Genomic DNA, 12,270 nt, shown 5'->3' on the forward strand with positions numbered 1-12,270 from the left:
CAGTTCTCTCCTTGGCCTGATCCCCTTACAGGATCCTCCTGACTCTGTGTCTCTTCACCACTTTCTCCTTTCATCTCCTTTGTGGCAGTTTCAATAGGAGCTGGTGGCTTGAGTGCCTGATTCTCCCTCTGATCTTGTGGCCTGAGGTTCTTGGCCTTCCCCCTCTTTGCCATGCTTTTTAGGAAGCTCTTATCATATTTCACAGAGTGACTAGAGAAGGCACTGGGATGGTCCAGGAAGTCTGATACTCACCCACCAAGACAGCTGTGTGCTTGTGAGCAGGGTCAAAGGGGCTTTGGCCTTTCCCCTCTGTGACCTTGTCCTCCAAAATGGGAAGCAGGTGAGAATCTTGGAGTTCCTGGGGTGGAGGGGTGAAGCTGGGGCCCAGAACGCCAAGGTCTCACGTCTGGGAAATGAGGGGCATGAGGGAGGAAGGGAGCGGGACAGAGAGGAAGTTGGTCTGGGGCCAGGAATGTCAAATGGGTCCTGAGGGACCACAGTTTTCCAGAGCTACAGAAGTACAGAAGATAGGCTGGGTAGGTATAAGAAGGGATGTTTGTGGGTCTGAGAACTGATGTCAGGTAACTCACAATAAAGGTACACGCAGGGCTGAAGGCAAAGGTCCCGCAGGCATAGAGATGAGTGGCATTGAAAGAGACCAGGACACGAATGAAGTTGAAACACTGCGTCTGGGGGAAACAGAGAATTCAGACTTCCAGGCTACTTTCTTCAAACTCCTGGGTCTCCAAAAGCTGTCCCCTCACTTCCTAGTGCAGAAAAGAGCTGGGCAATGCTGGGACTGTCCTGGGCAATTTTGTAGAACACAATCCAGGAAAAGAGCGCAAATGAGTGTCCTCCTCTGCCTGTTATGCTTGAGGGCATCAGTGGTGGTCTAGGGAATTCTCTGCCCAGAAATCCTACACCCTCATCTCTTCTTACCTCATTGCTCTTCTTCTTCAAGGCACATTCACTCTTTTTTCTGTCACTGGCTGGCCAGGAGATCTGAAGAGGAGATTTGGGAGGGGGAAATGAAAGGAAATAGGGTCTTCAGCTTTACCGGGACACAGATACATGACAGAACACGGTCTCAGAAATCAGACCTGAGTTCAAATCCAGACTCTGTCACTAAGCACTTTTTTTTTTTTGGTGGTACTGGGGTTTGAATTCAGGACCTCATTCTTACTAAGCAGATGCTCTATTGTTTGAGCCAATCCTCCAAACCTTTTTTGTGTTGGGCATTTTTAAGATAGGCCTTTGAGAACTATTTGCCTAAGCTGGCTTCAAACCTCAATCCTCCTGACCTCTGCTGCCTGAGTAGCTAGGATTACAGGCATGAGCCACTGGCACCTGGCCTAACTAAACACTCTTGATCAACTTCATAGGTTTCTGGTGGACAACCAGGTGGTGTTTGCCTAACACGAAGCATGGTACATACAGAAGCAGTGGTCAAAACACACATTTCCTAGAGAAATTGTCAAGACATCCTGGGTCATGCTTGGAGGATCTGCTTAGGTTTTTGGGTTTTTTGTGGTTTTTTTGGTTGGACTGGGGTTTGAACTCAGGGTTTCATGCTCAAAAGGAACTCTACTGCTTGAGTCACACTTTTAATCCATTTTGATCTGGTTATTTTAGAGATGGGGGTCTCATGAACTACTTATTCAGGCTGGATTTAAATCTCAATCGTCCTGATCTCAGCCTCCTAAGTAGCTTGAATTATAGGCGTGATCCATCGCCATTTGCCTGAGAATCTGCATTTTTAACTAGCACCCTGTGCATGCAGGCGGCCAATAGACCACATGTGGAGAATAAACCATGGAATCAGTCAGTAATTACTAGCACCTTCCCTCCCTGTCTTCCTTCCTGCAGATGCTTACATTGCTCCCATTAGTAGGGTAGCGATAACACAGAAATATCCGTGGTTGTGATTTTTCACAGTGGGTATTAAGTTATTGATACAATTTGAGTCAATGTTTATCTCATATGTCAATGATTTCCATAACAGCCACTTTAGCAGCTGATATTATTCAACAAGTAGTTATGACACCAGTGAACAACGAGGCCACAATATTTCCTGTCAGTTATGTTGTCAAGATAATATATAGCAGCCAGGTGCTGGTGGCTCATGCCTGTAATCTTCCAATCAGGAGGATCGCAGTTTGAAGCCAGCCCAGGCAAATAGTTCAAGAGACCCTATCTCAAAAAAACTCATCACAAAAAAGGGCTGGTGGAGTGACTCAAGGTGTAAGCCCTGAGTTCAAACCCCAGGACCACAAAAAAAAAAAAAAAAAAGACATATACAGCAAGAATTGCTGATTATTGCTGATTTGGAGAAAGGCAGTTGGTCTATTTTCATGTGTAAGCAGTTCACACCCTCTATCCCTGACTTCCTCACCATGTTCTTCAGCCTTGGGACTCCAGGATCCTGGATATTCAAGGCCAGGATGGCCTCTCGAGCCCCCACGTAGAGAGTATTCCCATCACCACTTAGGAGAAGAGTGTCAAAATCCTGGAGGCCCTTCTGTTGGAAGAAGCTAAGTGCCCTGCGTCCATCTCCTGTTGGAAGGTGACAAGGAGATAGAGTGAGGAGGAATTTTGGGCAGAAGCTGATTCCTGAGACAAAGATGGGAGAGGGGAAAGGCTGGCAGATCATGTTCCACAGACTTTGGCTGCGAGAGCCCCTCTTCTCCCTCAGCAGGCCCTCTGCAACCTGCCTTGCTGGCAGTCATAGGAGCTTTGTGGGTTGAGCCCCCAGTAGAGAGCTGAGGTAGCCAGAGGCAGGACAACAACAGCCTAGAGCTGCTGGAGAAGGGTGCCTGCACTCCAGACAAGAAATGAGGTAAGGCACAATGATGTTCTTTCAACCCTGGAAGCTCTGGTCGGGGAGGACATCTTGGTCCCCACTGGGGGTTGAGGAGAAGAATGGCAAAAAGACAGGAAGGTGTTCGAAGCCACAAGCAAGAAAGGGAATTTACAGATGGGCTGTGTCAGAGTAGTTTGAGTTTTAAGGGTCCTTCTTGCCACCTCCAACACCATTCCCGCTTCCTTCCCTCCCCACAGGAAATTTCCACTATTAGAAACGTGATAAACAGAAAGGAAGCATTTCTCTTCCTTTCTGAGGTCCATGTGGGCATACCTGGATGTCACCTGGGCAGGGGAAGTGAGGCTCCATTATCTACCTCATATGGCAGTGGTGGTAGTGGGGGGAGGGTATATGTGTGTGTGTGTGTGTGTGTGTGTCAGGGGAGGGGGGGTTCCTGCCCCACTGGGACATCTGCAAGGGGGAAGCTTTTCAGATCCTCTCTCATCAGCATATTTACACTTTTGCATTAGTTAGAGGACTAATGGTTACCTTTGAAGGCTCAGGGAATCTTAGGACCAAGAGAAGGAGTTGGGGGGAAATGTGGGAAGGTACTAGAAGGATCAGCGCCCCCACCAGGAGTGCACACACCCCACTCTCCAGTGGGATGGTCTGATGACTCATTCTGCTTCTTCCTTGGGACTATGAATTCTCAAGGGGCTTAGTCTTGTCAGTATTTCTACCCCATGTCCCACACAAAGGAGGCCTCTCTATCAATGGGCAGCTACATCTCCTTTACCAGGTTGCTTCAGAGAGATGCAAAGACACAGCTGTGACCAGGAAACCTGTGCCCCTACATTTTGGCAGGATCCACATCCTGCCAAATGTGGATAGCAGCTCCAGGGCCTCAGTGAGGAGCCACCCAAGCTGTGCTTCAGGGATCCAGGCCACACCCAGTTGGCCACCCCATGTGCTGATACTCCTGGCCTGGTACTGGACATGACCTGGTCCAGCGTGATCTCTGCAGTTGGCTTGGGCCTGGTCTGCAGAAGATCCTTCTAGCATGGGCCTCAACTTTGTGGCACCTGGGGGTGCAAAAGCAGTTAAGAGTTTCAGTTGCCCCCACTTGGTAACAGTAACACTTGAGGGAGAGGAAAATCACCAGATTTGGAGAACTGGAAGGAACAGTGACTCTGAACCCCAGTCCTATCCTCCCTTTCTTCATTCTGGGTCTTAACTGCATTGCCTTCTGGCTTGCATTCCTATTTCTGGCTCTCTCTCTCTCCAATCTTTCTCTCCTTCTCCAAGGCCCTCTGCTGCTCCCTGGCATCTCTTGACATCTCTGTTTCTCCATGTCCATTCTCCCCAGCATCTTCTCCCTCTGTCCCCTCTCTTTTTCCGTCATCCCTCTAGCTCTACATTGCTGTCACCAACACCTCTTGACCATCAGATACTTACCTGCATAGAATTTGACCCTGGGCATAGGCCCCTGCCCTCCATCCCCATTGGTCGGTGGTGACAGCAGCAGCAGGAGCAGTTGAAAGAAGAAAAGGCCCAGGAGATTCCAGGGATCCAGGCCCAGGGCTGAGCGGGCCATGCTCAGCCAGAGGCTGTCAGCAGACTCTGGGGAAACAGGCACCCGGGCACTTTCTGGGTGAGCAGTCCTTTACCACATCCCCCCCTGAGGACCAATTACAGAGCCCCAGGCGGCAGAAGTGTGTGTGGGGAGGGTAATGGGGAGGGGCACTTCCCTATCTGGAAGGGCCCTCAGAGTCTCACTTCCATCACACTCATATACTTGCCTGTTTGCCTCACTTTCCCCTCTACCTCTGGGCAGAGGCCCTGGTGCTCCCTGTGCTGCCTCTTCTGGTCTCTTCTCACCAATAGCCCTGTTCTGCCGTTTCTCATCTTCTCTCACCTTCCTGTCAGGGAAGTCCTTTGTGCCTTTCCTCCATAGCCTTCCCATAGCCCAGTGTCCCAACTTACCATTGCCTGGCCCTGGGAGAGTGCCTGGGGAGCAGGTTCCTGTACTCAAAATGTAAATTCCTCAGACTTCCCATCACTTTCAGGTCTGCTAACACTTTGCACCTCCCACTCACCCCTAACCCAGGCTGGCAGCCCAAGTCTGAGCCAACCTTCTCTAAACCTCTTCCTCAGCCTCAGGGGCTCAGGGGCTTTGATGATCCCTTGTATCTACCTGGCCCTCTTCTTCCAGGGAGGTGATGTAAGTCTAACCCACCAGTGTGGCTATCCACATTTCCCCGGAGTGGCCTCAGAGTCAAGCCTCAGAGACTAGGGGGGCTGGCTGTCTCTCAGCATCTGCAACTCCCCCCCATCTCTCTGCTCCTACTTTCTGCCTCCCCAGGGCTCTGCATCATCTTCCCCAAGACCACAAATGTCAAGCCACCCATCTCACCGCACATACCCCTGGACCAGCCACAGTAGAAAACCTGAGTGATCAGATTCTGGGGCAGGGGTGCCATCCAAGAGAAAGAAGAAGGGGGTTCCCGGGTCCCAGAGGCAGGGGACAGAAGGCTCAGCCTGGCTGGAATGGGAGCACGGCCCTCCAGGCGCCCATTGTGTCAAAGCCAGTACCAGCTCTGGCCCAGGGAAACCAGAATTTCCACCTCGAGTTGTGACAGATCCTGGCTTGGGCGGAAGTTGATGGATCAGGACGGGGGTGGAGGGGTTGGGGGGGAGTTGGCCTGCCTCTCAGGAGACACACCTCTCTCCCTCTCTCCTCTTCCCTCAGTCTATCCAGAAAGTTCAAAAGGTCTTTCTAGGTCATTCAGTGATCCCCCCATCTCTCAATCACATCACATCCAGTTCAACCAGCCTAGCTGTGGTTTCTTTTCTTGCTCAAGATTTCCCAAATACAGGACATGACATCGTCTTTCATATTCCTCTTTTCGCTTGACCTACATGGTAGGGGTCTCACCGCTCCTACCTACTGGGAAGTCCCCAAAGTAGTCTAACCTTCAAACCTCCCCCTTTCAGCTGGGCCACAATATTTAAAAGGTTAAAAAAAATTGTATTAGGCTTTTATCCATGACTTTGCTGAGAAATCCCTCTGTAGTCTGATTCCCATCATTCTTAGGGTGGTACCAGGCCTGTGGGAAGTCCAAGAAATATCCCATCTGAGCTCATGCTTATGGAGCACACTTCTGAGGCACCCAGCCCCCAATGGTGGCTGTTTGTTCCTCCCCAAAGGCTTCAGGGGAGACCTCAGAACGCAGGGTTAATGAGGCTCCGAGGACTCCATGGCCTATAAAGTGTCTGCCCACTCACCTAGGTCAGCTGACTGTAGGATAAAGAGCACTGATGTCTCAGGGATAATCGACTCCAATAAGTAACCCACCTCCATCTTAAATGTACATTCACATAGCCAGGAAGTCCTTCCTGTAGTGTAAATTCCATCTACCACCAGCCACCCAGGGTGATAGTACAGCCCAGCTAACTCCTTACAAGAATTCTTTTCTCTCCTCTTCTTCTGCTCCCATTATCTCTCAGTTCTCCCTAGGGGCTGGGTTCACATAGACCCCCTCCTGACAACTGTTTCTGTCGAAATATGCATAAGACCACAGCAAATTTGGAGATTGGTTGCCAGGTCCCTGCCAAGCTCTCAGAATCAAGCGAAACGTCCATTTTCCTGATCCCACCTTCTGTGTCTCTTCAACATGCAGCTCAGGCTAGGAAAGCCACCACTCCAGGGCCTCTCTACTGGAATAGAAAGGCTTATCTGGGTCACTGGGAGGAGTTCTGATGGGGAAGCCAGAGGGGCATTTCCAGTGCCACCCTTCCTGCCTGATGCCCTATTCCTGTCCCTTTGGAAGCCAGAGGCTCCATGCCCTTCCCAATTCCTTCTCTCACCATCCAGAGTGCTCCCAGCCCCAGACCTCCTCTCCCCTTCTCTCCCCAGCCCCTTTGGCCAATATGACTAGTTGGCACTATCAGGTTTCAATCCTCTCAACCATTTTAGCAATAATCCCATTTCACAGAGAAGGAAAGTGAGGCTCAGGGAGGTTTCACAGTTAGCAGCCAGGTCAAATGCAGATCTGCATCTTTCAGAAGATGACCATTAACTACAAGATCTCTCCAGAGCCTGACTTTCAATCCAACCCCTTCCCCAGTGTCAGAAGCATAGTTTGGAGAGCCTCAGTTAGGTGGAGAGACCTTCAGTTGGGTGGAGAGGGTGAGTGGAAGGTGGGAGGATAGCAAGTTCTGTCTGTCTCCTCTAGGCTAAGAAACAATCACTCTGGGGTTGGGGGGACTTCCTGAGTCAGAGGCAACAGAACCCTCCCTGAAGAGAGGGCAAAGGTACCACCCCCTGCTTCCTCAAGAGCCTCTGTTTCTGGGTCAAGTTCAGCAAAGATCCAGGTAGGCAGAAGGCCACCCTGTCCCCAGCAGTGTGCCCCTCACACCTGAACCTCTGGCGTCAGATCCAAAATCTCACAACTTGCATCTGACAAGCCCACAGCCAGAGCTGGCTTCACAGGTGCGTGACCCGTGCCGTCACTCAGGGCTGTTTTCAGAAGGGTCCACAGTTGGTATAATATTCTTTCCTCTTGGAAGTCTTCACACCGTTTAAACCAGGGACCCACGTTTTCATTTTACACGGCGCCCCACAAATTATGTAGCAAGTCCTGCCCACAGCATCAAGAAAGCTTAGAGCTGGCAGCCCCACGCCCTCCCTTACTGCACAAATGAGGAAACCAAGGCTAGGGAGGGGAAGAACCTGGGCTGGAGTTGGCATCAGGCAGCAGGTGGGGTGGCCCTGGGGTCAGATGTTCAGGGACCAGGCTATAGGGACAGTGCCAGGTTCAAAGCCCCATTCTGGGCTTCTCCCAGCCCATTTCTTCACAAGCCTGGAACACAGCCTGTGGCCCCTCAGGAAAACAACACTGAGCTTAACCTCTCCCCAGCAGGGTCTGACTCCCCACTTCCCCCTGCCATCCCCAGACCATACAGAACCATAGACCCCCTTCTGTCTGGCTTTATCACCCAGAGTAGAGACTAGATGTGGGGGTGGAGGTGGGAGGGAGGATGGAACCATTGCTCCCACCTCACCCCATGCTACCTCAGAGTCCCGACCAACCCCAGGGTTTCTGTCTCTTCAGAGCCCCTGCATGGATGCCTCACTGAGGGATGGGCTCCTGGGGCCAGGACAGAAGCCTCACCAATGACCCGGAAGGTCCAGTTTCCTTGACTCCTCCCCCTCCTGGCCTCCGGGGCAGCCCTCAGAAGAGCAGAGTCCTGAGGAACATCTGCTGCCTGCTCTCCTTCCTTAGCCCCACAGCCCTGCCCCTCATCTACCCTCTTTTTATGATCACAAGCATGGCAAATCAACTTATATGGGTTGAGTGCCTATGTGTGTAGGCACTAGGGACATCCCCAAGCCTCTATGTCCCCGGCTCCTCTCCACCTCTTTCCATCTTGCTTACTCCAGCCTTCTTGCTATCCACCCAGCCCAATCCCTCCTAACCCCTTACCCAGTGGCTCCTAGGATCCCTCTTCCAGTCTGGCTAGAGCTGGAAGCTGTGCTGAGTATTGCACACAATGGCCTGACCCCTCTGTCTGCCCCTTCTTCAGGGCAAAGCCAGCACCAAACAATGGTCCGCCCCCTCCTTTCAGAACTGTCTGTTAGCTCTCATCTCCCTTACCTGGAACGTGGGGAATGCCACAGCGTTTCCCTCCCCCTGGAATGCCAGGCAGCTTTCTGGTCTCCCGGTGCCTCGTCCCTGCCACACCCCCACCCCCATCCCCAACCCCATCCCGCCTCACTGGTCCTTAGTCACCATGGCAACCGCATCTCTAAGTGGGAGGGACTAGAATCTCCCCATATTCTTCCTCCTCCTCTTGTGTCCCACTGTGCCCCACCTTCTGTAGCTCCTGGATCCACACATGTGGAGGAAGAGGGGCTCCAGATGTGGGAGGAGGTGAGGAAGGGGCAGTCCAGCCCCTGGGTCCCTGCTCAGCTCCCTTGACCACCTTCAAGCAGGCATCACTGGGTAGATGTTCCCCAGCTGGGTGATGTTCCCCTCTATGGCTAGTTTCTCTGGGTCTCCTTCTTCCCCAGGGAACTGGGTAAAAGTAGGGGAGACACACCTGGATGCTACCCTGGCCCCATGCAAATGGAGTTTGCCAATACGGATGCAAATGAACAACATAAATATATATGCAAATAAACCAAGGGAGAGGGTCACTGTCTTCTATTAATAGTCTCCTGACTTCTGAGGGAGGGGGCTACTCTCAGGTTCCAGGTTTGCCTTCTCTTTCTAAGCCACCATATAAAGAAAGTGGCTTCTCAGAAAAAGCTTTGCAGCCTAACCCCCCCCCCCCCCGGGACCTATTAGGAGGGAAAGGTTTGTGCTGTAAGAGGAGGTCTAGAGGACAGACTTCAGAAGGGACTTTCCAGAGGTCTAGACTCAATAGGTATAGAAAAAGAGAAAAGATTGAGCTGGATTTTTTTTTCTCATCTGTGAAGCAGCAGAGCAGAGGCAAACAAAGATTTGGGTAGAGGCTTTGGAAGCTGAGTTTTGTGTCCTCTCTCAATCCTGATCCTAAGCCACCCTGTCACCAGAACTCCCTTCTGTCTCTGCAGGGCCTCAACTTCTTCACTGGTAAAATGAGGAGTTGAAAAAGCCCCTTCCAGGCTGTTCCCTTGGTGGACAGGAGGACTCTGAAAAGGGCACCATGGGGCTGAGGAGCAGGAGCCCTGGATCCCACGCCTACCTGCCTATAAATTGCTGTGTGATCCCAGGCAGGGCTCTTGCCCTCTCTGACTCACATAAGTAAAAAACAGTTTTCCAGCCCACCTAGGAGCAGTTCAGCTCCTCTGCAAACTTATAGTATTTTTAGGAAGAAGGAAGTGAGCATGCTGGAGTCAGCCTCGGACAGAAGGTTTCACAGACCAATTCTGGTTCCCTTTTGGGTCTAGGTTGGGGTGGTGGGTGAGGATTTCTTTCTGGGGTGGGGCAAGAAGGGCATGCCATGTACTGAAAGCGGAAGCAGACTCAGCAGAGCGGCTATCAGCCCCTCTCTACTTCCTGACACTCCATCCTGGGGTCTCAGACAGTTCCTGCCTGCTTGTTCCGGCTCCTCTCTCTAGGACAGGGAAGAACTTATTTGGGATGGAGATGACAGGACTAGAGGAAACTGAAGCAGTACTGAAACAGCAGGAGGAAGGCTGACCCACAGAAAGACCTCGCACCCCTGCTGGAGGTTCTTGGGTCCTTGCCCCAGTTTCTTCACTTTGAGGGGAGTTGGGTCTGTCTCCGTTGCACAGTTGGAAGGGGCTATATTTCTGAAATGATCTAAGGGCATGGGGGAGTCTCCATGTCTCTCCGGGCTCAGGAGGCCTCTCCTGGCCTTGGCATATGGAAGTCTAAGCTAAGTGGTCCTGGTGAGAGAGCAGGGATTTAACCCTGGGTGGTGGCCATGGCTGCAGTGGGAAAACTTGCTCGGGTGGCCTGAACACCCAGGTTTCCTGTTCCCAGTTCTCCGGTGTGGAGAGGGAGAGAGACTTTCCCAACCTAATCTCCATTGCTCCTGCTGCAGCATGCACAATTTCATTTCCTCTGGCTCACCTAGTCTCAGTTTCTCCACTTGTGAGAAGATGGGGTGACAGGCTCATGTCTTGTCTTTGATTGTGGAGGGGGCTGGGAGTAACTGATGGAGTTTAGTAAATGAGGGTCGCGGTGAAAATGAGATGGGGAAGGGAGACGAGGAGACCTAGGCCTCCTGCTCCTTAGGATTTGCCCCTCCAGAGCCCTAAAGAGTCAGAGGACCACTCCCCACCATTCTCCATTGAAGTTGGCACACAGACTCCCTATGTCCACAGTCCAGGAGTCAGGCATCCCACCCCCCTCCCACCCAAAGGCCACCATCCCCTTCCCCACCGCTTCGAGCCTTACCCCCAGCCCAGCAGTGGAGACCCTAACCCAGGCGTCCAAGACTTCCAGCAGAGTCTGTCCCAGGCGGGGGGTGGAGCAGGGGCGGACATGGGAGGGGAGGGGGTGCCTGCCAGCCCCCTCCAGTGCCCCAGTTCCCAGGCAGCTCTTAAAGAGACCAAGAAGAATTAGCTAGGGGCAGCTTAAGGAGTGAGTGTACAGAAAAGGAGGTGGTGGGGGAGAGGATTGGATTTGCCAGGGACTGGGAGCAGCATGGGGGCCTGACACCTCCCTGCCCACCCTGGAAGCCCCCAGACTCTTCTGCCTAAGAGACTATGCCTCACCCCATGAGGCTACCACGCCAGCCACCAGCTTTGACCACCCAGATCTAACTGCCACCTCTCACATCCTTGGGTCCCTGCCCACTTCCTTCCCCTCCCCCATATTCGTGCCACCTCAGTCTCCGGTGAGGGCTGCCAGCTGGCACTGACTGGTACCAGGCATGGAGAATCAGCCCAAGAAGTGGAAGGGCCCCAGGAGAAGGGAGCCAGCCCTTTAGAGTCAATGTGGGAAGGTGGGGAGCAGGAGACACCTTCCCTCCCAGTGGCCTACCCAAGTCTTGTGTCCTCTGCCCTCTGAAAGTAGAATCAGGGGGCAATGAGGATCTGGAGAGTTTGAGAGATGGAGAACCCTGGCTCACCCCGACTCTCCCCTACTTCTTATGGGTTGTGACATGGAAAAGACAAATTACTTGGACATTTACTAGCCATGGAGGGGTGCAAGGCAGCTGAAACACACTGAGGAGAGGGACAAAGACATGGAAATGGGGACGGGAGGTGTGGTTCAAGTGGTGAATGCCTGCTTAGCAAACACAAGACACTGAGTTCAAATCCTACTACCACCAAAAAAACAAACAAACAAAAAGGAGTGGAAATGGGACCGGGCATGGTGGTATGTCTGTAATCCTAGCTACTGCTATTCCTACTCCAGAGGCACAGATTAGAGGACCTTGGTGGGAGGCTACCCAGGGCAAAAGAGTGAGACTCCATCTAAAATAATAATAATGATAATAAAACTAAAGCATAAAGGTCAGGAGGCATGTCTCAAATGGCCTAGCAAGTGCAAGGCCCTGAGTTCAAACCCCAGTACCGCCAAAAAAAAAAAAAAAGTGGAAAAAGAAGGATGGCAGGCAGAGATAGCAAAAAATTTCAGTTCTCATCTCACTCCTCTGCTCAAGCAACTAATTCCCATGGAATTCATTTCAAAATTCCTGGCAGGTATTGGAGGCTCCTATACCCCCATGAGTGTGGGAAGGCTCTACCCAGGCCCACCCAGACACGGCCTTTCTCCAAGTTCCTGTTCAGTTTGCCTCCCACCTTGAATTGTATTTCTTCCCATATCTACGTGATGGACTTCTTCCTGTCCTTCTACACCCACACCAAGAGAGCCCCTTCCTCCACAAAGCCCTCTGTGGTTGCCCTACAGGACTCTCAGTTGCTACAATATTTTCTGGAGTCAGGGTCCCTGAGTGACTTGGGTAAAATCTCCCCTCACTGTGTCCTGGTTGCCTCACTTAAAATGAGA

General features: G+C 51.9%; 1 protein-coding gene across 4 annotated transcripts in view; it reads right to left on the reverse strand.

The window, feature by feature from the left end:
- Sema4a (semaphorin 4A) overlaps positions 1-10,786 on the reverse strand; it is a 28,140-nt gene extending 17,354 nt beyond the window's left edge. Inside the window, exons 1-6 of one of the 4 annotated variants that reach the window (XM_074047882.1) lie at positions 10,711-10,786; positions 4,256-4,420; positions 2,393-2,553; positions 940-1,002; positions 591-689; positions 253-358 (exon numbers count right to left, since the gene is read on the reverse strand). In XM_074047882.1, coding sequence (XP_073903983.1) covers positions 253-358; positions 591-689; positions 940-1,002; positions 2,393-2,553; positions 4,256-4,394 — 568 coding nt within the window. In that variant the 5' untranslated portion in view covers positions 4,395-4,420; positions 10,711-10,786. Of the gene's footprint in view, positions 1-252; positions 359-590; positions 690-939; positions 1,003-2,392; positions 2,554-4,255; positions 4,421-5,222; positions 7,724-8,457; positions 8,555-8,674; positions 8,868-10,710 lie in introns of those variants that run through there. The other 3 variants (XM_020169832.2, XM_074047881.1, XM_074047880.1) reach the window with 3 other exon arrangements.
- Positions 10,787-12,270: the final 1,484 nt, after the last annotated feature.

This window comes from Castor canadensis, chromosome 11, assembly GCF_047511655.1.
Source record: "Castor canadensis chromosome 11, mCasCan1.hap1v2, whole genome shotgun sequence".
NCBI lineage: Eukaryota > Metazoa > Chordata > Mammalia > Rodentia > Castoridae > Castor > Castor canadensis.